At 39.8% G+C, this 25,200-nt stretch overlaps 2 protein-coding genes across 3 annotated transcripts; both read left to right on the top strand.

Annotated features, from left to right (window-relative positions):
- Window positions 1–958: 958 nt before the first annotated feature.
- LOC105831204 lies at window positions 959–6,078 on the top strand (the record flags this gene model as incomplete). The annotated part of the gene is made up of 11 exons (XM_028191472.2): window positions 959–1,097; window positions 1,292–1,381; window positions 1,470–1,634; window positions 1,930–2,061; window positions 2,146–2,306; window positions 2,490–2,591; window positions 2,676–2,731; window positions 2,846–3,020; window positions 3,111–3,492; window positions 4,368–4,576; window positions 4,669–6,078. Coding segments are annotated over 11 exons (1,803 nt in total), but the record flags the coding sequence as incomplete, so codon positions are not given.
- Window positions 6,079–6,391: 313 nt separating this feature from the next.
- LOC105831214 (glucose dehydrogenase [FAD, quinone]) lies at window positions 6,392–24,778 on the top strand. Of its 2 annotated transcripts, none has more exons than XM_012671199.3 (9): window positions 6,392–6,585; window positions 12,622–12,794; window positions 17,173–17,416; window positions 17,726–17,984; window positions 18,424–18,684; window positions 19,807–20,037; window positions 22,882–23,209; window positions 23,679–23,947; window positions 24,015–24,778. In XM_012671199.3, exons 2-9 carry the CDS (start codon window positions 12,622–12,624, stop codon window positions 24,056–24,058), a joined length of 1,809 nt encoding a protein of 602 aa, XP_012526653.1. In that variant the 5' UTR covers window positions 6,392–6,585; the 3' UTR covers window positions 24,059–24,778. The 2 variants fall into 2 exon arrangements, with proteins under 2 accessions (XP_012526653.1, XP_012526652.1); XM_012671198.3 differs by lacking the exon at window positions 6,392–6,585 and adding an exon at window positions 12,480–12,556.
- The last annotated feature ends 422 nt before the right edge of the window (window positions 24,779–25,200 follow it).

Genomic DNA, 25,200 nt, shown 5'->3' with positions numbered 1-25,200 from the left:
TTTCCGAGAGAGCGAAATAACAAACGGAGAGGCAGACGGCCATCGATCGTAAACCTACGTACGTGAGTTACATACAAGTTGTATGTACAATATCGATCGCGTGGACATAAACAAAAACAAACGGCGAAACGGCTGTTAGAAAAAGTGGCAACGTACGATAGACAATACAAAATATCTCTATGATAAATATTTAATATTCTCCTCAAAATTCCTAGTGATGTATCATCGATAAGATGCCGTTGCTATTATTCTTGTCTCCGTTTTTATGTTTCTTGGAAATATTTAGATTAAATCATTAATTCGTTATTGTCTCTCGATATTAAATGTGATATTTAATGCGAAACCTTGTTTCTGCACAAAGAGTGTTTTGTTATACGACCAGACTGTGTATAGCGTCTTATCTCTTTAATAGATCGTGTGATCTATAAAAGATACTATACGCCATCGAAAAGGCAAGAGTTTGATGAAGTAAAAGTGTCAATTAATTCGCGAGACTTTGCCTCAAGAGTTCACGCTGTGCGGACGCCTGAGTTGTTCAAAAACACGTCTGCAAAAATAAAGCCACAGACTTATTAGAACGTCCGTGTTTCAAGCAATGTCTCTCTTTTGCACCGTACAGCAGTGGCAATAGCGTTCAATGAGACGTAACGTTAGCGACAACTGCCGTATTGACAATACGCTTTTCCACCGCGGGGTCTCTCGTTACAATCGCGTTTATATTACACGTCCATTACGTCTATAGCCGTGCCGGCACAGGTGCACCGTGCAATTGAAGTAAGCGATCGGTGCTGTCGCCATGCGGCGCAAATACATTTTTATGTGCAACTTAACGTCGCTTCTCTTCCTCCTATTTTCCGAGTGGCTTTCCGCGAGCGGTAAGTTCAGTCTTGAATTCCGCGAAACTTCGTAGCGCTTGGCTTTTTTCTTTCGATGAAAAAAAATTTATAATTTTTGCGCGTCAGGAGAATCGGGAAACGATTATTCGGAGGGATGCGCTAATTTGCGCTGCGAGAACGGCAGTCAATGCGTGAAACGGCGGTTTTGGTGCAGAGATCCACCCTGTCCCGGGATGTTGTTCTGTTCCAAGTCGAGGAAAGGTGAAGTTCGGGTAAAACGTGCCCGCGCATCGGCTTCATCCTCTCGGGGAGAGTTTATCTTTTTCACACTTCAACATCTTATGATTTCTTCTCTTTTGTCGATATATTTTTAATTATTTGAAAATACTATGTCAATTACGCGACATATTAAATTTATCCACGTATGCTTTAGTGCAAAATTTGCTTACTTTTAGAATTGTTAAAAGGACCTCCAACGTGCGATACCGTTCGTTGCAACAAAGGGCATATGTGTGTCATTAAAGTCCGAGGATGTAATTGGGATGGTAATAGTAATTAACGCATATTAACGGATTAAGTGTATATATATTTTTTTTTATGCAAATAACGTACTGATCTTCAAAACTTTCTCAGAATGCAAGCAGCAATTAGCGCGCTGCGTATCGGAAAAGGAATATTACGAGGGCGCAGCTTCCTGCGCCGGCTTTGAATGCCCGTCAGGGGAACGTTGCATCTTGCGGGAAACATATTGTGTCAATCCACCCTGTAAACTCATCAGAAGCTGCAGAAATGCGGAAGGTCACGTGAATTAAAAACAGAATGATTAATTTAATTAATTCTTTATTCAATGTCTTTACGTATTTTCTTGCAAACTTTCACGCGTTTAAGGTTATTTAAATTAATATTGTAAAATATATTGAAACATTAATTATTAGTTAACATATGTTAAATATTAATATCAATTATTAGTATTAACTTTAAGTCAATAAATAAATTTTAAAATACTCGATCTATAAATTCACACATGTTATGAAATTTTTTAATAACCATTTTAGTAACCATTTTTTACGTAATGAAGAAATATTATTTGCAGACGTACAGACTTGGTTCGACAAGTGCAAAAGTTTGAATTGCACCTCGGAATACGAGTGCTTTTTGCGAAGACCAGAAGGCAATTGTCTCGATTTGTGGTGTACGCATACGCCCGATTGTACGCTCACCGTCGGTAAAACAATGATAAAATGTTAAAATTACGTTCGCGCGTTTGCGAGGATAAGTTTGAGTCGACATCATTTCTTTATCCCCGTAGAAGACGAGCTAATTAGCAAGTATTGCTACGGCTGGATGTGCCCACGGGAGCAAAAGTGCGTGGTGCGGATTTTAAATTCGTGTAAAGGTTTTAATTGCACCATCGAGCGATCGTGCCGCGCGTCTTCAGTCTCGTCGGCTAAACGCGACGCGAACAATGAGGTATTTTCTTCATAACTTAATGCATCGCTAAGAAGAGTAAGATTTGCTGTCGATTTTAAAGAGCAAAATTGAGGCGAATTAACTTATTTTCCCCTCGTGTTCCGACTACGATTTTTCCGATCGTTGGAACTCATGAGACTTCATTAAAAATAAACTAAGAGATTCTGATAGAAACAAATGTAGGTCGTCGAGCAATCCCCAGCCAGAAGGGCCTTGGTGCAAACCGATAGGGAGTTGGAAAGAAAAACAGACACGCGGACAAATTATCCAATCGCAGGAAAGAAGGTGGAGGATTTTCTCACCTGAACGACTGGCGATTATGTAAGGGAATTCGAGTACCGAAATTGAAAGACGCGTTCATGTTTTCAGACGACTTTGCCGGTGACTTCAACGCGGAGACAAAATACACGTCATACAACTCCTGCGTAAGTTGGAGGATTTCCTATTAAATAGGAAATAATAAATAATAAAATATCTTAAAGAAATGTCAGATAACAATTTAAAAAATTACTCGAAGGATGATTCGTTTCTTTGTACAGAAAGCATAGGACGGAAGTTTCGCCGACTCATCGGCGGATCGCAACAACGGAATCAAATTTAATCGCAGAACCTTTAGGCTCATCAACGAGCAAGCCATATATGACGCAGCTTTATCCTCGATCTCGATTGAATAACAATAAACCTTCGGCAACAGACGGAGACAAAGTTTTCCAGGTATTAATTGAATATTGGTTCCGTAATAAATTACTTAAACGTCTAAATTAAGTTTTGTGCATCACTCCAAAATTTTTCGACTCACTTAAGAGCTCAACTTCCCCGGCAACTTTGTTCAACGATGGAAAAACCGAGTCAACTATGTCGCGCGACATGGAGAGGCCAGAAGCGCCGAGGGAAATCTACATAGCGACCGACGCGTTGCCCCTTCCCATGCGGGACGTTAACTTCTTGCAAGGTTACCCGATCTGGATAAGGAACGATCCGTATCATACGTTGAAAGCGAAGGACGAAGACGGATGGAGCTATCACGCGCCGCAAGAACCGTACAGGATTTTATTGCCGCCGTACGAGCCGGTGATCGTTGTCGAAGACGCGAGGAGAAAATTTCTACCATTCTTTACCGACGCATTCTTCACTGACCTTTTTAACAAGGCGACTTTAATGCCTCTGCCAGAAGTGGCAGCCGCAGGTATTTGCGTTAGTAGAAACTATACTCTGATCAATAAATAATCGTAAAAACTCAAAAATTTGAATTGAAATGGCCATTATCATAAAACCTCAAGATAAGTAATAGAATTTAAAGTTTACTTTTCTTCTATAAAAATTATTTTCTGCAATTTTCGTTTTTTAAATATATACCTATTCTTGATAAAAGGTCTACAAAAATTATTTTTTGCAATTTTCGTTTTTTAAATATATGCCTATCCTTGAAAAAGGGTAGGCATATACTATTTTGCCTTTGAATAATATTTCTTGAACAAAAGCTAAAAATAAAACTTTAAAAATATAAATATAAATGTAAATTACAAAGTGCTTTTTCAAATAGCAGTTTTTATAATACTGTTTTGTATTTTGTAATAATTAATGTTTTTGCAACATAATAAAAAATAAACATCTGAGAAATTGGACCTCAAAATTGGTCCACAGAAAGACCTAGAAATACATTTTCTTTTCGTTTAACATGAGCCATTTGTACAAAATATTTATAAGCTAATTAACATGTATATATATGAGGATTCTTAGAAGCCTTTCACTTCGATGTAAAACATTTTTTTGTCGATCATACAAATACCTTATGCTGTTCCGCAATACACAACAGATAGCGCGACTATATACTTAAATTAATTAAAGAATAGAATTTTTTATTGACTGTAAATTATGAAAAGATTTTTAATGACGCTTATTTACCATTAAAATACTATTTAAAATTAATAACTGTATATTTTACATTCTGTATAATTATTTAATTTTATTTAACCCAGATTTATTAGAATTAATTATTTAAAATATACATATATTTTTCTAATCTACTGAATAATTACCATTATATAATTACTGTTCTAGATACCGGAGAATCAAAAACGGATACCTCGACAATTGTAGACGATAAAATTGCTAATTATACAAATAATTCCAAGATTATCGGGACAGAAAACACCAAGACGTATCATTTCCATGACTCGTCCAACGATCATGTAAATTTCCCGATGACGGAAAAGACAAATACTGCTTCAACGAGTACTCGCAACAAAGAAATGGACAATTATTACGACGTGAGTACGATTACCTTTCAAGCGTAGTACTCTTTCGGTGGATAGAATTGGTATGGCAATTGAGTTTATTCCATTATATTCGAACCATATAGGACTACGAATGGAAACCGTGGTATGTGATTCACGACTATCCAGAACGAAACGAGCCGCAATCGAGCCACGAGCGAGGATCCAAATCAAGAATCGCCGATCTCGCAACGGATGATTTGTGTAAGAATGATTCCGATGGTGTCACTTTAGATCGCGTTATGTTAAAGCAAAATAAGAGAAACGTAAGAAAATGAAAGGGAGAAATAATTTAGAAAGCGATGTAGAATAGAGAAAGAAATTCAAAGCTCTATACATTAAGAAAAAATGTGCGATATTTGCGACTGCAATATAAAATAAAATAAAATTAAAAATTAAGTCAAAAATATCTGGTTAATTGCTGCAACTATTTTCTTCTCTCGGTGTACGATGTAATGAAGGGACACGCAGATCCAATCGGAAATAAAATGAACCGAAATCGCATAAATACGATTTTAATGTTTAATAGCCCGAGTACAACGTGCCATTGATGTTTGCAGATGAGAATGGTGCGTCGGCCGATGCAGAAATATCCGCGAGAGGCCAAATTGCGAACGAGGAGAGAAGCCGAGTTTCTGAAAGTCCATCTGCTTCAACGCCAGCTACAGCGCCCGGGACCTCGAAAAATTCTCCAATCTTGTGAATTATCCCCGTGACGCGATATCCGTTCGTCACGTTGGCAAATCGAGCCGCGATCGCCTTCGGGACGAGGAACCTCGGACGTTTCGTTGAGCGAGGAAGGAAGTACAGGTGCACGACTCGCAAACGACGACGCCCCCGATATTTTTACCCGGTTCCGAATTTCAGTTTTTCAGTATAAAATATTACAATACGTTCATCTGCGAGGCGCGCACCGTCTCATTACACTTGTAACAACAATACATGAGAAGCAACGAGAACGCGGCGAGGCGACGTGGCGCGATGGATATGCTGGATATTCCGGAGTCACGAGAGCTATGACAACATCAACGGCATCGAAATGACGGGATCGTGATGGGAAAAACGGTGCCGTTCTGATCGAGTGCGAAATTTATGGGCGCTTTTTATCACCTCCCCGTCGTCGCCTTTCCTTTTCCCTTCCTTGGCGTGATTTTAGAAAACGAAATCGTTCCGTTCGTTCGTACAATAAATGCTTCCGCGATTATTAGCCCGGGGGTAGAGTAAGCAAATATACAGGCGAGAAATTGCAGCATTTCGCGTACTTTCAAGAATGGTGTCAGGCCTATATGTGTGTGTGTGTGCGTCCGCGGGAAATGAATTTATCCCTCACGAATATCGTTTCTCCTCACGTTCAGATTATATCAAGGGAATTAACCGAGTGCGCCGCACTTGGCTTTGTATCTTTCACTCCACTTTTCTACGGGATTTCAATTAGGAACGTGTTTTGGGCAACGTGTACCGTATTGGCAATTAAATTAAATTATTATCTAACTCGATTCACTCTGTGAACGGTTGCTGCTTAATTATTACATTCGATTTAAGATAATATATTATATCGTGTTAAGTAAATAACCTCGGTGATTCGATCGCGACGAGCGGCGATCGGCAGCTCGTGATAATGACTTTCCTTCGTCGCCGAGAGATTTTCAGAAAACTGTAACTAACCGTTTACAGTTTATTAATTAAAGCGCCGACCGAAGTCCCTCCGCTCCGAAATTTCCCCCCCCCCCCCGGGTGCGACGCGAACCTAGTCGCATCGCGTAATTCCCGAAACTGCTGCAGCGAGTGCGAAGCAGAGGAGAGAAGGTAGGAGACGGTGGTGGAGGTTGTCGAATATTACCACGGCGATGGGGAATGGTGCCGGCCTAGTCGGCCGTTGATCGCGGTACCGCGAGCTGCTACTTCTCTGCCGTGCGTCCTTACCGCGCTGCGCGGGCTGCTCCACGAACAGTGCTCGAGCAACGATTATCTTTCGAAGGATACGGGGTGGCCATCCTTGAAAGGTGAGTTCTTTTTGCTCTCTTGCCTCTTCTTTGGTCCGGCGAAGAACGACCCGCCGCGGGCCTTGAGACCGGCGGCGTTTGTTGTTTCGGCGAGTCGAGATACTCCGCGCGAGAGTACGCGGGAGAGATGATCTCCTCATCCGTGACAGTGAAACCGAGACGGCTAATGCAACCTGCAGTTTGCATAATTATGGACGCGGTCCGTTTCCGTTTGAGCAAATTATTATTAATGAAGATTTATTGACTTCTTGTTTGCCCTTTAGTACTTCCATTGAAGGAAGAAAGAGAGACAGGGAGGAAAGAAGACAAGGAATTATTTAAAATTAATTAGTTTTTCTTCTTTGATTCGTTTTTGTTTTAATTAATTAACTTTTCAATTAATTTTGATCAACGTTTTTACATATATATAAAAAAACGCCGTATGAAATAAAATGCTGTACTGGTCGATAAATTCTTCCAATAAGTGACATTCTAAGCGGCGTTAAAAATCCTAACCGTATAATTATTTCCGCGCGACGCACGTGCGAGAGATATGAAAATCTCGGCGGATTATAACGGATAAACATCTATCGGCAGGAGAAAGAATACGTCGCGCGTAATATCTCATAAAAATACATGCATAAATATAAGCGCTCGTATATTTGCAACTGATGAGGAAAATGAGCGAGAGGCTTATCCGAGCCTTAATCCGCTCAGCTCTGACAAGTGTACTGTGCGCTCGGTGCGCCTCTTGCCACTCTAGAAATTGTGTCTCTGTACAATATATATATATATACGGTTAATTATTTATATAAACTGAATAAACGCGGGAATTAATTCGCTCTATCAGTATAATCGCGTACCTTGGCATTAAGCGCCGCCAGACCGACCTACCTACCTTTCCCCTGAAACAATCGTCGTCACCGCGTATCGACACAGGTACGGTGTCTTCCTCCCATCGATTATGCACAATCCGTCCTCCCCCGAGCCTATCGACAGGACGTGACACCCAGTCGCAAGGCTTTGGGAGACATATCAGCGCGTTTAAAGATCATATCGGTAAGGGTCTAAACACAACGCCAGGCAATAGATACAGAAGTAATGAAAGAGAGGAAGAGAGAAAGGATTTTCTTCTCTCTTGCTTTATTTCCTGTTCTTATTGCCTGTTGCCTGGCATTGGGCGATGGCCTTAAAATTACGCGGGATAAACGTGCGACAACTCTTCGAGATTATTCGTAATCGCGCCTTGTTTTTATTCCAGGACGTGATTACATGGAATTAGGAAAAAGAAAAAAAGAAACTGATAACTACCTGTCGTGGAAACAGTAATTTGCCTAATGAAATCGTAATAGGCCTGGAGTTCATGAAAATTACACGGTTGCGTTCATTAAAAAGCAATTAGGCAAACGTCCGGCGGTGTAGCGTAAAGAAGAACAATTCCTCGATCGTATTGATCAGCAGTGAAATTCGAGAGAATATCCCGTAATTACGTAAAAATTAAGATAACCCCGAACGAATCGGATTGCCGTTGAGATCGTCTTGCGCGCGTTGCGTAATCGTAATGGGATCGCTGGCACACGTCAGAGATATCCGTCGGAAACCAAATACATGTATAATATAATGAACGCATAGATAGGCGAAATTGACATGAAATGAATCACGCGAGGAAATGCAAAACGCCACGCGTAACGTCTACGTTTTCACGCTCGTGAATCGTACGGTGGATTTGTGAGAAAGGACCGCCCTCCGCGGCGTTTGCGTTGTTAGCGGCGACGTTGTTAGGCACCTTTTTTTTTATGTTACATAAATTCCAATTAACACCCTCTCGCACGGGCGCTATACGTTACACCCGCGCGCGAAACAATCATTACGGCGGTCAAACGGTGAACTGTTACGGCAGACCGTGATTGATCGTTACGTCGGGTGTAACACACGTCGGAACAACAATACACGCGGGTAACAATTAGAGGGATCGCAGAACGTCAGTTAACGTTCACGCGAGATCCCAGGGCAATCTCACCGTGATTGCGAGCAATCGAACCGCGATGCATAAAAATCACGTTGTAAACGTGCGAACGGTTTTTAATTTAATTCAACTTGGTTTTGAACATAAAGGTAAAGTTGCGATTGCTCATTTCTTTGGATCCTGATGCCGAATATAATTTTTCTATTAATTTAATTTATGTTCATTTATGAGTTACATTTATGAGTTACAAAGAAAGCTACAAAATTGTAAAGAATGAATGAGAGTTTTTTTTTCTCATCCCTCTCTCTCTCTCTCTCTTCTTCTCTCGCTATATTTCATAAAGATTCTGAAAACCTTGAAGATAAGAATCGAGAGAAATATTCCGGATTTAGTTTCGTCCAGATATCATCAGCGCAATAAAACGAGGGGCGATGGGAAACGCTCTGAGAGGAGAGAAGACACGTTTCGCAAACATGTATATATAAGTTTTGCGATGATTTGCCCGAAAAATAGGAAGCGAGGCACGTTTCATCGGGGATTGCCAGGATTGCGAGTAAGCAATTTCTCAATGGTTGATGCATACGCACGCACGCGCCGAACGTGTTCACTCACGCACGGCACGATGATGGCGAAAAGTTGCGTAAAATGATATCCCCCTCATTACTCTAAGCGACCGAAAATTACCTTCTTCATCGCGATTTTCCATTTCGAGCGAAAGATATATCCAGCGGACTCGGACGGCGCGCGGATTAATCAGGAAGCGCATTAGCGTCGAGCGTGTGTGCGCGAAAATAAATAATAAAAGTCTAATTATAATTAAACAGGTATATCCACTGTTCCGTTTTGAAAGTGGCGTAAATATAACTGAAGAAAAATCTATCGTTAAAGTTGACATTTTATCATTTACGTATCAATATTTTGTTGAAATGTAAAATATCATAAAATTATCTTGCGTCTCTTCCGTTTTAAATTATCATCATTATAAGAGTAAAGAATAAGTAAGCAAAAAAGTTTAGAAATGTTATATTATTAACTGTTGTACGAGTCATAAACGTTTTCATTGAACGATCGTTATTATAACATTATCTGAACAAAAGTGTAGTTAATTCGGCTGAATTTTGCAACTTAAGTGCACAAAATACTTGCACTTTAATTCAAGCATTTAAATTTAAACTGAAGAAATGTAATCGAGTTGAAAAATTTTGTTAAATTAACTTTTTTTCTCAGTGCATTATTACCTTTGATAGAATATATACATAAAAAATACAAATTGGACGAGCTTCGTGGTTTCTTATTTCTCCCGTCGAGCTTTGCCTATTACGTTCAGCTTAGCGCGGCAGATGCATTATGATACGTTTAGCACGTAATTACGGGGGCCCGAATTCGCCTGCAGCTGTACGTATATGTACGTATATATGTACGTACGTCCCGCGAGCGTGTACGCGCCACATCGCGAAGCGCCTCACAACACCGTTACGTTCACTGACCGAGAACCGCGCACTGTCTCGCCGTTTCGATTACGAAAGTCATGCTACTTTACAGCTTCTCCTTCTGTTTCCTTACCTCCGTGTTGTGTCATGTTGTACATCCGTGCGCGATACAAGACCCGCCGGGTCTAGTTTTCGAGTCGATAAAGATCGCGTCTCATTAAGGATCTCCTCGGTTCACAGTCAGAAGTCCATTGAATTGACAGCAGATTTTTTTTCGACGCATGAGACCCGAGAGCACAAAGAATCCATTGATGCTGTCAACGAATTTTAATTTCACCTTTCCCCTTAACGAACGCCGGTTCGAAAATTTCTGAGAGCTCTCTCGCTGTAGAAATCGAAAGTTACACTGAAAAAAAATTCTTGACAAATCTGTGAGACTTTTTGAGATTTCGTAATAATATTGCTTAAAATATTTTTGGTTGCTACAAATAATCCTAGTAGCACAAAACATGGCGCAATATTGGGAAGTAACGTAATGGCAATCATGATCCAATATTGTAAAATAGACGCTTCACCTTATTTAGCCAATTTGTCTAAGCAGTAATATTGGTTCAACATTGGCCCAATGTTGAACCAATCAATTGTTCATGTTGGACATTGCATTCTAATTTAAAATCAATATTTTACAAACAATACTAACGTTATATTGACCAATGTATTCTCAATATAATCAATATTTGGTCAATATTAGCCAATGTATTGCCAATTGTGCTACTAGGGAAATATAATAATAATATGATAAAAATAATAAACCAATATATATTAATAATATAATATAATATAAATAATAAAACATTTGGTAGTAATTCCAAACATTTCGATCGTTATAATTACTCAACCAATCACTAAAGCCTTTGATAAAATGGTTTTAACTAGACGTAATAATGTAATAATTAATTTTCATCAAACATTTTGTCGTTATTATTATATTTTGTCATTATTACCACATTTGTTCAAAGCAAATATTTTAAACATCATTATTACACAACACATTACACAAATTTGCCAAGGATTCTAATTTCAATGTATAATTCGTGTATCTTCGAGATATAATAAGCACATCATTTACAGTATAGACCTTGGCATTTAAACCTCTCCTTTTTTTCCAACGGGCCGAGGGAAAAAGAACGCGTGGCGTATCTCCTTCGCCGATTCCCGGGTGGCCGGCTGCCATTTTTTTTTTCTGCCCGCCGAAAATTACCGTGTCGTCGCGCGTCCACGCGTGTAACAATCGTCACGCTTCACTCGCGGGGGACTCGGCGGCAAGACACTCGTTACGCGCCTCGCGCGATTATGTATCCGACTGTGAGAAATGTCGGAAGAGGAAACACGCGGTGTAAAGAAAAAAAAAAAAAGTTTCACCGCCACACACGCACATACGTTGCGCGAGCGAGCATGCGAGCGCATTCTTCGTCGCGCAGTCGTTGCATTGTACATAGAAAGCACGTGTACACGTTTTCTCGCGCGAAGTAGAGAAGGCGGTGGAGGAGGAGGAGGAGGAGGAGGAGAAGGAGGAGGAGGAACGCGCTCTCAATCCCGATCGACCGGAGAGCTGAATGAATTTACGGCTGGACATTGCACACTCTCCGTTATACCGGGGGGGTTACTCGTTACACGTTCGGTTATTACGACGCGGGCGATGATGACGGTATGCGCACTCTCACTCTCGGGAGGGCTTTTGTTCTCCGCGGAGAGCGGAGCTTCTTGGCTTCATGGTCCGCCGGCGATGCGCCGCGCTGGATCGAAGATAAACGCGCTCCCGGCGGAGCGCAGCGGTGCATGGCCGGTTAAGGAAATATCAGTTTGGGATACTTCGGCTCCTCTGGTGCTGAATGAAAATATTACGCTCTCGCGGATCGCCGGACGATCAATTAAAGGCATCGAGGCCGATAGCAGCGGAGAGCGTTGAAAGAAAAGATTACACCGTGGAAAGAAGTCGAAATATTACCGGGCAAGTGTTACGTGTTTCCTTGGATAATTAGCGGATAAAATCTCATTCTTTCTTATTAATAAATGTCTTTGCTAGGAATGAAACTTTGTTTAAGTAGAGTGAAAGGAATTTTTGAACATCTTCTTCTCAGCGCGGTTGCAATTAGCAGAATGTCAGGGTGCATACGACTAACATTTAGCTACTGCACACAACTTCTGCTACTGCAACTAATCTCTTTTCCTGTACGGCCATTGTCGAGAAACAATTATTTTAATTCGTATAATCGTGACACGATAAAAAAAAACACTGTGACAACTACCGTTATCTGTGAGGAGGATGTACGGTTATCGCCTGTGGTTTACATAATCGCGGTAATACGCGTGTGAATTAAGTGATCATGCATCTCCGCGATTGTTCGTTGCATGCGGCTGTAGCGGTATGACAGCTTCAAGGAACGTTCTCAAATAAAATACGTTCTCCTTGGGATTGACGCGCGGCGGACAATTTTATAGTGTCCTTTCCCCCGTCGACACTCGCGTTGTCGTATAAAGGAACGTTTTATACGGGAGCCGTGCTCAATTGGGTTTTTCAATTGGGTCCGTCGAAGTAAGCCGGCAGACTTGCGCCGTGTCGTTTACGCGAGCGATGAAACAACCGCGTTTCTGTTCCAGATGAGTTGCAATTGTCCGTTGACCACCACGTCCGTGGGACCCACTTTGGCCTCGACGTGCGGCGGCTCGTCCTTCATGCTCTTCATGGGGCTGCTCGAGGTCTTTCTGCGTAGCCAATGCGACCTGGAGGACCCGTGCAACCGACCCGCGCCCCCGAGCAGCGTCAATACGAGGTAAGCTTCGCAGGAAAGTCGTTCTGGTGATAGGGTGATTGATTAAGTTCAAAGGATCACGGGTGAAACGAGAATTCTGGAAAGGGAATGCTGAGGACAGATCCGTTTTGCCGATTAAACGCAATAATTGTTGTCAAAAGAATTCGTCTTATTGCTTTTATAGATTTGGAAATTCTTCTTCAGAATAAAATATATATTATCAGATTGAGTTATAGAGAAAATGGGAAAAACTTAGATTTACGATAGTTTTACTATTTCTTAGTCAAATATGATGTGTGAAATTGTAATATTGTAATAATATTTGCTTGATATAAAAGAGATTCCTGACACGTAGATAAAAACAAACAATATCAAGTTTTTAGAGTTACACAGAAAAAAGGAATATTGTTGTTTTGACAATAGCTTTAGTTTTAAAACGGAAATCTTGAAACGAGATTATATTGCGTTAAATCAAAAAGATTTACTTGAATAAAGATTTATTTTAAAATTTTATATAGTTTAACCAAGAAAATGATATTCTTGTTATTTAAGAATAATTTTCTTAGAATAAAATTATCAAAACAATTATATTATATTCTTAAAATAACATTTATATATAATATTGAAATAAGATTATAATATTTTGAAATTCAAGATTTTCAAATCCTAAAAAGATAATATATTATTGCTTAAATACGAAACAATGATCGCGTTAATTTGAATACATAAACTTCAATTTGAGAGTAATTTTTTTCTGCGCAGACTTCAATATCTACAAATCATCTTGTGAAAACTTACGTACATGCACGTGAAAAGTTGATAAATAGACCAACATATTGTAAATAATATATTATGTATCAAAAAATAATTTTTTCTGTTCTTAGAATTAAGTCCAATTTACAGACTGACGTAAATTTCAATCGGTATTCTGGAAAATAATTTTTTTAATCTACAAAAGAAATACATGCGTTATCGACCCCGATCAGGTTTGACCGTCAACTCCGATTTCCCTGCGCGACAATGACAATCAGCTTTCCGGCACTCGTGCAGATACGAGAAATGCGCGCGACGTGTAGATGGCACATCCATCATCCGCGCGACGATCGATGCAGCCGCTAACGACGTCGATAGTGGAAAATGAAAGAAAAAGAGGAAAAAAAAAGAAGAAAGAGAAATAGGAACGGTGTATCTCCCGAGAGATATAAATAAATGTTGGGAAGCACACTCATAAATCTCGTGACCTCGCTGAGTCACGAGTGTTTGCCAGCAGATTATCAATTTGCCCGGCTGGTCGCGGCTTATCAGCGGGGATCACAGCGGAATTACGGCGGGGAACCGCGAACCAGCTTAGGAAAAACCACGGAGTTTCCTCGTTTCCGCGTATGTATATCGCTCGATCGTACCGCGGCCGTGGAGGGTCGGGAGATTACGATCGCGCGAGGACGAGACTCGTGAGTCTCTCATCCCGGGCTTCCTTATCGCGCGACTTAGCCGCGCTGCATTGTGCGCGCGCTGGTTGTAATGACACGTCGCACTTTTTTTTCTTTCTTCTTCTTCTCCCCCCGCCCTCCCCCCTCGTGTGGGATCTCTCTCGGTTATACTTATCGACACGGGAGAGAGATTTCTTCCGCGAGAGGCAGAAGAAGAAGAGAGCATCGCATATCCGCGGGAAGCGTTCCGCGACGAATCCTAAATACGCGGGTACGATTGTGTTGTCGCGGGCGCATGTTACTCACGTAATATCCCGGCGCAGGAGTACCGTGTCTTACTTTGCACTCTCTCTCTCTTTCTCTTTCACCCCTCATTTCTCTCCTTTCCTCTCGGAAAAACACGAGCATCCACACGTCGCCGCAGCCGCACGCCTCTACATCCGCGAGATCGCTCGTGTACGCGCGTACGTAATACCGCGGGCCATTGTTCCGATGCATCTCTTCTCGTTGCGTCACATCTGGTCGCCTCATCGACGCGCACTTGCGCCGCACGCACTGACGCGCGAAAGGAGCAGAGAGCTCTCTTACGAGGGGAAGGAGGCTACTAAGATACCGCACTGAGAAAGAGATATTTCAAAATATTTTATTTCACCGAAATAAATCTTTTCTAGGTAGAAAAGTATTCGGAAGACTTTTAGCATCGTTTTAATTTTGAAATGTGATGTGTATTGTGTCGTAAATCTAATTTTTAAAAATCATTAATTCAAAATTTAATTTATGTAACATGGAGGGGAGCGATATATTATAATAATATAATATAAGTGAATTTGCATTCAAGTGTAGCAAGTTTAAAGAAAAAATTCTACTAAATGATGTTTTGCCCTGGCCTATCTCGCTCGAAGGACGCAAAATTATCTGCGGAAACTGTGATCAATAAAAAAAAAAAAAAGAAAAGGAAAAGGAACAGAGCATACCGTGAAGTTTATTACGTGTCATACGAGAACCCGTTTAACGAAGATGGAAACAGGTTTAATAGCGCTTATGCGTATCTCGTGTCTTTATAGATACGCCGCCGGCAATTAGACAACCCTGAGTCACTTGTCACCTGGCACCATTCATTTCAATAAATTTATATGAGCATAAGAAACATATTGTTTATTTATACGCACTCCGCAAACTTTCGTTGCAAAAAGAAGATATTTAAAATATTTATTTGTGAAATGTAGATCGATTTATTTCATTGAAGCCCATATTTAATACGACAATGAAACTTTAATAAAACTTTATTCCTAGAAAGTAAAGCAATTGATAAAATAAACGAGACGTATGTCTCATTCACAGAGTTATATATTTTATTATTGCAATTAGTTTTTTATAACTAACAAATATGAAAGATAAACGTTTCGACTTTTTTCAGCGTGGTGATGATTTTCAAATATAGAAATTGTGATAGTAGTAACATAAGAATAAACTGATACAAAACGTATTGAGTTTGCGTCACACATGTCACATAATATTATATGTTCAGTTTTCGCAGAAAAAGATCTAAGAAGGCATAAAATAAATTAAGATAGGACATGTAAAAAAAAAAAGAGATTCACGTTTCTCCTCTACAAAGAATGTAAATTATGTTCATTTTAAAGGCTTGAAAAGCATCGGTTTTACAATAAAGTAATTTGCGGAACTTTCTACTAATCGTTACTTTTACACAACTCTTAATTTTTGAATAGTCAATCTACAGCAAGTGAGCCTTAAGCCGCAAGAAATTGACTAATCATGGGCGACTATCTCTTACATTAAACTATAATTGATCAATTTCTTACGGCTTAAGGCTTATATACCAAACCTATTGTAGATTGACCCTAAGACTTCTTCCTTTCAATATTTTGCAGTTTAAAAAGCGCGTGTCCCCCGACACGTTTGACGGAGAAATTGATTGCGCGAATTAGCCGCAGAATAGCCAGCGAGCCGTAGCAAAAAGGGCAGACCCTATAGAGTCACGTGTACGTGTATACGCCGTTCTAGCGAGACCCGCGCGTAAAAGTATGTCATTGTCCCCCGTAGCAGTGTATATATACGGATACGGGCACGCCGTGGCATTCAGCTACGAGCATATACCACGGGCACTTATACGATGGTCCCGAGCCAACCTCCTGGGAAACCCGCCTTTCGCCCGACGCCGCCGACGGCGGAGAGGCGTAGAGGCTAGAAGGGAAAGGGTGCACACCGGGTCCTCAATAGGAAGGCCTGGTGGGGCGAAAAAAAACCGATCGAATTTGCCAACGCCGATGATGTAAGAATCATTAGCTCACTAGGCAAATTAAGAATCGAATTTAATAGATTAATTACAGCGGCCTCGGAACGCGGCTTATTAAATTCTTAATTACGCGCTGATAATCATCGATTTAATTACACGATTAGAGGTGGAAAGGGGGAGAGGGTGAGGCTTATCACGAGACGACAAATAATTGAATTGAATAGCGAGAATTTTTGTTTCATCTCTGTCTGCAATTTCTCTTCCCTCTTATCCCTGTAATCCGGTTTCTAATTCGCAAAACGTAAGAAGATCGGCTAATAACAGGACTCGGCTAATTAACGTATCTTTCGTAAACGAACGTACGTCGTAAATCGTCGGAACCGAGCAATCTTCCGCGCCAGCCCGACATTCTTGCTTTCGAAACGTCATCTTTCAAGTCAAAGAGAAAGAGAGAGAGAGAGAGATCCTGGCTGAGGAAAAACTCGCGTACGCACAGTATTTTCCAATGGCTTTGTCGCGCTTCATTCGTCATAAGGTCAATGATCCAGCGCAATGACTAAACGCAAAAGCCGGAGGGAGAACGGAGTGAGGCGATATGCGCAATAGATATATTCTGTGGAGCAGAAAACCAGGCGAGATCTGTGATATTTCCACGACCGTTTTTAAACGTATTCGTGGATTAGATCTTAATAATTCTCTTCTCCTACCGCAGGTACGATTTCGTAGTGATCGGTGGCGGTAGCGCTGGTGCGACCGTCGCGGCGAGACTGTCGGAGGAGCCGAGATTTTCCGTATTGCTGTTGGAAGCTGGACTGGACGAGCCAACGGGCACCCAGATACCCTCGTTCTTCTTCAATTTCATCGGCAGCGACATCGACTGGCAGTACAACACCGAGAGCGAGGACGAGGCTTGCCTGAACAAGGAACACAGGCGATGTTACTGGCCCAGAGGAAAAGTACGTATACGATGGAAAACGCGAAAGAAAGATAAAGAGAGAGGAGAAACCATCACTAGCGCCAGGTTCTTGATTTAAATTAAGGCCACAGTTCGAACCTGGTGATACAATGTTTCAACGATAAAGAAAAATTTCACGTAATTGCACAGGAAACACAAAATTAATCATGATTTTCTAATCTGGCCGGTAAACTTAAAAGTACATTTACTCTAGGATTGATTTTAAATATTTAATTTGAAATTTCCTCCCTTTGTCGGGAGTAACTTGTCTGCGAAACCATAGATAACGTGAAACGTGAATCCTCGGTAGGTCCTCGGCGGTACGAGTGTCATGAACGGGATGATGTATATGAGAGGCTCGCGGAAGGATTACGACGACTGGGGCAGGCTCGGCAACGCCGGATGGTCCTATCGCGACGTTCTTCCGTATTTCATACGGAGCGAGGATAATCAGCAAGTGAATAGCATGGATTACGGTTATCACGGGGTTGGTGGGCCACTCACCGTCATGCAGTTTCCCTATCACCCGCCGTTAAGCCACGCCATCCTGGAGGCCGGGAAGGAACTAGGTACGTGCAGTCGCGAGCCGTGTGATCCCTTCGCTTTTAGACGTCTATTTGCAAATTTAAATTTATTAGGATTAATTAAGAAGAATCCCAGCCTTTCTTATTTCACCTCTCTGGCAGCACAATATACGTTATTCAGTACATTGGCTAAACGTTGAGAATGCCTTGGCCTTTTTTTTTTTGCCAATGTAACTCCAACCTTAGTCATAAAATATTAGTTCCAAATTGAAATGCAATTAATGTCCAATATGAAAAATTGAACGATTCGATATTAAATCAAACTTTAACCAGGCTAAATTCACTAAATAAGATGAATCGTCAACTTTATAATATTGAATCAACATTGAGGATATATTACATTTATATTACCTTTCAATATTGCGCCAATGTTTTGGCGCTACTATTAGGGACTGTTTTCCAATTACCTCTGTCTGCATCACAGGATACGACACGGTCGATCTGAACGGACGGACCCATACCGGCTTCGCCATCGCCCAGACCACATCCAGGAATGGTTCGCGACTCTCCACGGCGCGCGCCTTCCTGCGTCCCGCCCGGAATCGCCCGAATCTCCATATAATGCTGAACTCGACCGCGACTAGGATCCTATTCGACGAGAACAAACGGGCGGTCGGCGTCGAGTTCGTCCACGACGGAACGACGAAGCACGTCTCGGTGGCGAAGGAGGTAGTCGTGAGCGGAGGTAATTTCCACTATTGATTAATGCCGAGGAACACACGTTCGGTATTTCACGTGTAATTCAAACCGGCGGCGCGAGTCAGACGAATCCCCCGTGGGGCTCGCTCCTCTCTCGAGTTCCACCGGGTTTTGTCTTACCATTGACGGCGAAGGGCTGAAGGGGAGCAACTACATTCCTATTCATGTCGAGGATGTCATACACAGTGGAAATCTGTGTTTAGAAACATACCGCACACTCTACACACATACGCGCGCGTGCACACAGAGTCAGTCTTAATTACTCATCCTTCGACAAATTCTCGCGAGGGATAGTAATCGATTTCTGCGGAACAATATCGGGAAGTCCTTGGGGATATTAGACTTCGCAGTAACATCAAGGAGATAGAAGATAAATGAACCGCTGATAAATGCCTTATCTTTATAAACTTTACAATAGATAATGAAATGGAATAAAATTCCACTTGGATTGCGAGAAGTAATATTTTCCATCTTCCAATCTTGAAAACTGATTTTACACTGGGATAAAAATGTCGAAGTATTGAAAATCAAATATTTCTCGTGACGTTTCCCTCGATATTTATTTGTTATAAAAAAATCCATTTGTGAGAACGAAATATATATTTCTATGAAATGCATCTCATTTTTCTTGTTGATTGGTTTATTTCTTAGGAATAAAACTTTTGGAGTAAAATATATAATATTTTCCATTAAGAAATTTTAAGTATTTTTCTCTAATAAATGGTTTATTTAAATAGGACGAATTTATTATTTTACTTCTAGCAAATAAATTACTTATTTTTACGCATACTGGATATTATCCCTTTAAATAAGGTATATTTTACAGAAATATATTTCAGAAGTATATTTCACAGAATATTTCACAGAAATATATATTCCGTTTTCACAAATAAATTTTTTTATAACAAATCAATATCTGAGAAAACGTTACGAGAATTATTTGGTTCTTCGACATTTTTCTCTCAACGTATAAACGTTTAACTAATTAAACGCTCGCATAATCATTTTACAACATTATTCAGTGGCCAAATCTGTACAATACCGTTTAGTGTTACTTCATCGTACGTAAATCTTCGCAACGATAAGATATTGTCGCGTTTGTATTTAGGTGCCGTTAACTCACCGCAAATCCTCCTAAACAGCGGCATAGGGCCTCGCGAGGAGCTCAATGCCGTGGGTGTGCCGGTCGTTCACAATCTTCCAGGTGTCGGCAAGAACCTTCACAATCATGTCGCCTACACGCTGGCCTTCACTATCAACGATACCGACACCACTCCTCTCAATTGGGCGACCGCCATGGAGTACTTGCTCTTCAGGGACGGTCTGATGTCCGGCACAGGTGAGACAGATTGTTCCAAACGTTTGAAAAATTCTCAGCTATGTAACAATAAAATGATTAGTTTATAGTTTATATAATTAGAAAAATATAATATGTATATTTGAAAAAAAAAACTTTCGATAAAAAGAACACACGCCATAAATTGTAAAAATTGTGTAACAAAGTCATAAAAGAAAGGAACTGTTAACGAAAATCGGAAAAATAAAGAGCTGCTCAATTCTATTAAAAAATTAATTAAGTAAATAAAATTGAAACAAGATAATAAAGTATGTATTTAAAATATCAAACAAGACAAGACATTATGACTTTATCTTTTCATTAAACACCACTTGTTGCAATTTTATTTTATTAAATCTTGATTAATTCGATTTGTTTACAATTTTCTTAAGATAGTATATTCAACTTTTTAAAAGATAAGTAATTGGGCTTTGTCCTTAGGAAAAAACTTAAATTACTTTAGATTAACCTTTTAAATACCTTAAATTACCTAAAAATTTTTTCAGTAAACTTTTAGATTTGTAAAGTAATTTTGAAAACTTTAACTCCATTTAAAGTAAATTTCCCTAGGGGGTTGGAGAAATGATCAAGTTAAAAAGATCGTTAGCCCCGATTTTACCTGTGTTTTTAGCTGACAAGTATATAAACCACCATTGTGTCCCGTTGCTACATTAGAATTCGAGAACATGAGAACGAAATTCCCGACTATGGTTGTAATTTCATTGATCGAGTCGTAACGCGGTCGTGTTAAAGTACCGGTCCGCTTCTCCTTCCTGTTTACCATGTCGAAGGATGTTGCATCTCGGACCGTTAATTCACGGGCTTCGTGCCACGGAGCAGTGAAAGTGTATTATTGCACAATGGTCACGTTCGTGGTTCTGTCGACCCGCGCGATTACGTGACTTTATCCCCGACCGACAGATCTATTTACCGTCATCCGAATTGCGGATGCCGACTTTAAAGCCGGTCGTCGCCTCGCGCCGGCACTCGTGACTCTCTTTTTGCGATTTGTCAATGCGAATTACCTGACAATCCTCGTGTAATTTCACACACACACACACACACAGACACACATATCGTACATTATCGACTTGTTACGCTCGAATATTATTTCCCAAGCGTTGTTCTATGATCCGCTGAAGAAAGCTTGATTACAAGACTGAGAAACACAGTGATAAAAGAGCGAAACGCATACATAGAGATGCGCGAGGGTAACATAAAAAAAGAACTTGTAACTTAACGACGTGGGAAGTAATTACCTGACGTAACTTTACACATGTCAGCAGTCAATAGTTTCTCTTTTATTGCGGCGTTATTAATTTAAGTGCGATAATTTGCGAGAATGTTACGGCTCATGCTCAAGATTTTAATTATGATTAATCAGCAGTCTAATATTTAATATTAATCTTCTCATGAATTAGCTACTCATCCGCGCTGAATTGACCGCCACTTCAAATTACATTACATTTGCATTTTTATTACATTAGAATAAATTACATCACGTGCTGTTAAGTATTACACTGAGATAGAAATGTTGTTAATTTGATTAAATTTTTCAACTCAATTAAATTTCTTTAGTTCAAATATTTATTCATTTAATTTAAATACATGAAATATTTGAATTTTAAATCAAATTTTTATATATTTGACTGAAGTACATAAATATTTGAATTAAAATGAATTTAATTGAGTTGAAAAAAACTCAGTCAAATTAACAACTTATTCTTCTCAGTGTAGTAAGCGGTAGACGAAACTGAGGTACGAACATTCGCATTTATCATTCGAAATTAAAAGAAAGAATTTAAAAAAAATATAAGCAAGAACCCTTTTTTTGGAGGGGAGGGGTGGATTGTCACGTACTCCATCTTTCGCACGGTCGTTTAATTAACGCGCTCGCTTACAGACAGACGATTCCGGGATCAATTTCACACTCCGTTCGCGTGACTTTATTCGATTCTTAATCGAAGGCAGGGGGGAGGGAGGGTAGCCGTGGAAAATGAAGCGAGCGCATACCTTCGCGTTGGGAATTCGCCCGAGTAAATTGCTCGGGGATTTATGTAGATACGTAGTCTCGCGCGTGTTGCGCCGGTAACGTATCCCTTTCACAAGACTCTAACTCGATCATAATCCAGAGCGCTTCTTAAGGTATCCAGCACGATCGGTAGCCCCGAGCTGTGCTGGTTTTTAACGAGCGTCACCTCGGGGGGCCACCCGAACCCCTTCACGTCTGAGAATCGCGTCTCTCGCCTCCTCGCACGAAACACCACCGCCACACCGCCGCCAGCGTGCGCCGAGACGTTTATAATAGGGCACAATTCTCCCAGCTAAAATGCAGCTCGCAGGATCGGTTATGCGATTCGGATGGAGCGCGATTGAATTACATAATGTAGTAACGGATGCGATTTGGATGAATTAGGTGTGTTGCAAAAACGTCAATTACCGATTCGAAATACTGACATTTCGAACGCTGTATGACAGCGAAGTTGATTAAATTATGTATCACATCGATGCTTGAATTTCTTATTCATTAATCAATAATGTATTGATATTAAAAATTACAGAAAAAAATTAAAGGATTATTTTAAATTACACATTCCTGAGTACAACTCTTATAATTAATATTTCATTTGGAATGCTGTTCTAATTTGAAATTCTTAATCAGTTTCCTCATAATCTACTAGTTAATTAGTCAGTGGTCTTGTTTGAAAATTCGTTAGGGATACCTGTACGCACTATATAAAATTATTCATAAAGAGTAAATAAATAAATTAAATTTTATTAAACTATTGTTAAGTCTTTTTAAAAAGCAAAACGGGACAGAGTGTGCTTAACGTTGCATTGATCTAGGAATATCCGAGGTGACGGCAATGATAAACACTAAGTACGCGGATCCGAGGGACGATCATCCCGACGTGCAGCTAATCTTCGGCGGTTACCTGGCCGATTGCGCGGAGACCGGTATGGTGGGCGAGAAGAAGGGCGCGAACCGCACCGTCTACATCATCCCGGTTATCCTGCATCCGAAGAGTCGCGGCTATCTGCGCTTACGTAACAACGACCCTCTCTCGAAGCCGCTGATCTACCCCAAATACCTGACTCACTCCGACGACGTCGGCGCTCTCGTGGAAGCCATTAAGTTCAGTATCCGATTAGCGGAGACCCAGACGCTCAAAAGGTACGAACTTTCAATTCTCAGCGGGTTTCCTCCGTGGATGATAGCGAGGAGTGAAACGCAGGTGTCACGTTATCTGTAAGAGATAAGAATTTCGGACAGAAGTTAGTAAATATATTTTCTACTTTTAATTTCTTTCTTTTTTTTTTTTTTTTTTACTTAAGTCGCGTTGCGACAGTTTGTTATTTGCACATCTGATTTAACACATGTATTTTTATATATCTGTACATTTTAATCCTTTAAACATTGTTCATGTCATACAGTATGTAGAATTATTAATAGAATTATATTTTGACTTTCAAAGCAAATTAGAGATTATCTGAAATGAGTTTCGATGGCTTTGCTTTACTTAAGCAAATGTCATATCTTAATTCGTAATTTTTCGAAATACTTCCTTTTAAAATAATAGACAAAAATAACCTTAATAGATCTTGATTTGTTCTCGCGAATTTCATGGATTTCTCTTTTTTAGATACGGTTTCGAGCTAGACCGGACTCCCGTGAAAAACTGCGAGCATCTCAAGTTCGGCTGCGACGCCTACTGGGAGTGCGCAATTCGTCACGACACCGCGCCCGAGAATCATCAGGCGGGATCCTGCAAAATGGGAATACGGGACGATCCATTGGCCGTGGTCGATCATCAACTGCGGGTCAAAGGGGTGCGAGGTGTAAGGGTGGCCGACACGAGTATCATGCCGAGGGTGACGTCTGGCAACACGAATGCGCCGGCGATCATGATTGGTATGTGAGCCTTTTATCTTTCGATTTTGTTCTCTTTATCAAGTATCTGTATACGTGCATGTTACAGGTGAGAGAGCGGCAGACTTTATCAAGCAGACTTGGACCGGTTGATTCAAAATTACTTAATCAAACGATTCGTTTACACTGTCCTATTATCATTTCACTAAGGACACTTGTGTTTCAGATTTTAAAAATCGTAAAGAAGTTTGAATGGTAGAGCAGCTATGTAAAAAAGAATGAACAGATACATAAAGTTATTAGATTAGACTTTAAAGTATTATATAAAATATAAATAATGCAAAAATTAAGTAAAATAAGTACGTGTGCGCGTGCACACGTATACACACGTGTGTATATGATATTATACTTGTGGATTATCGTATTACTTCGAATATCCCACCGTAGATAAAATTATGATTTTTACGACACAAATTTATACGGTTTTGATAAAATTTTAATCATTAATTAATTAGTTTACATATATTTGTTCCGATAAGTTATAATACATACATCTAACAAAATGTTTAACAAGATTTTTATAACGTCACTAAAAACACTCATTTTCCTAATTACATATTCTAATTTTATTTTATATGCATTTGACGTATGTTTAAGTTTGTTTCATGGTAATTTTTCGGAGATTTTATCTTTCAAATTAATGAGCAATCGTTCGATTGCGATATTCCTCTGCATTTCCACCGAAAATAGATAGAATAAGAAACTTCTCTCGTTATATACTGTAAATAGTACATTGCCGCAGTGTATTCTACGAATCGCTCATAATGATGTACAAATAAAGAGTATTTTCGCGAAATACTTCAATTTCTGTAACGAAGATATTATTACTTCCCCTTCTTCCTGCTATTTTATAATTTGCAACAATGTGTCTACAATTTTCATAACATAATTATAAAATTTAACAAAATTGCGTTAAATAAAGTAAAATCTTTTAATAAAATAATTTTCCAAGTCCAAAGATATTGCCAAACTATATTTATTTGTTAGTAATACTAATTTCTGATATAAACATTGATTGTGATGACATTAGTTGCAATCAGGGTTTTAAATAATGCATTCCTTTTTTTAATGCACTACGGTTTCATTAAAGAATATTTTTTCAATAATCAATACGAAGATTCTTAATTACGCATTACTTTTGGAATAATTAATGCGATTTTTTTCCTTACGCATTACTGTTAAAATAATCAATGTAATTTTGTTTTATTACGCATTACTTTTTAAATAATCAATAT

This window comes from Monomorium pharaonis, chromosome 7 (genome assembly GCF_013373865.1).
Source record: "Monomorium pharaonis isolate MP-MQ-018 chromosome 7, ASM1337386v2, whole genome shotgun sequence".
Taxonomy (NCBI): Eukaryota; Metazoa; Arthropoda; class Insecta; order Hymenoptera; family Formicidae; genus Monomorium; species Monomorium pharaonis.
This window is presented reverse-complemented; position numbering and strand designations above follow the sequence as displayed.

Excerpts from the sequence above, each read along its gene's own strand:
- LOC105831214 (XM_012671199.3), top strand. The coding sequence starts at position 12,622 with ATGAGTTGCAATTGTCCGTTGACCACCACGTCCGTGGGACCCACTTTG. Across the intron at positions 12,795-17,172 it reads CCGAGCAGCGTCAATACGAG|GTACGATTTCGTAGTGATCG; the intron begins GTAAGCTTCGCA and ends CTCCTACCGCAG. Across the intron at positions 23,948-24,014 it reads TGCGCCGGCGATCATGATTG|GTGAGAGAGCGGCAGACTTT; the intron begins GTATGTGAGCCT and ends TGCATGTTACAG.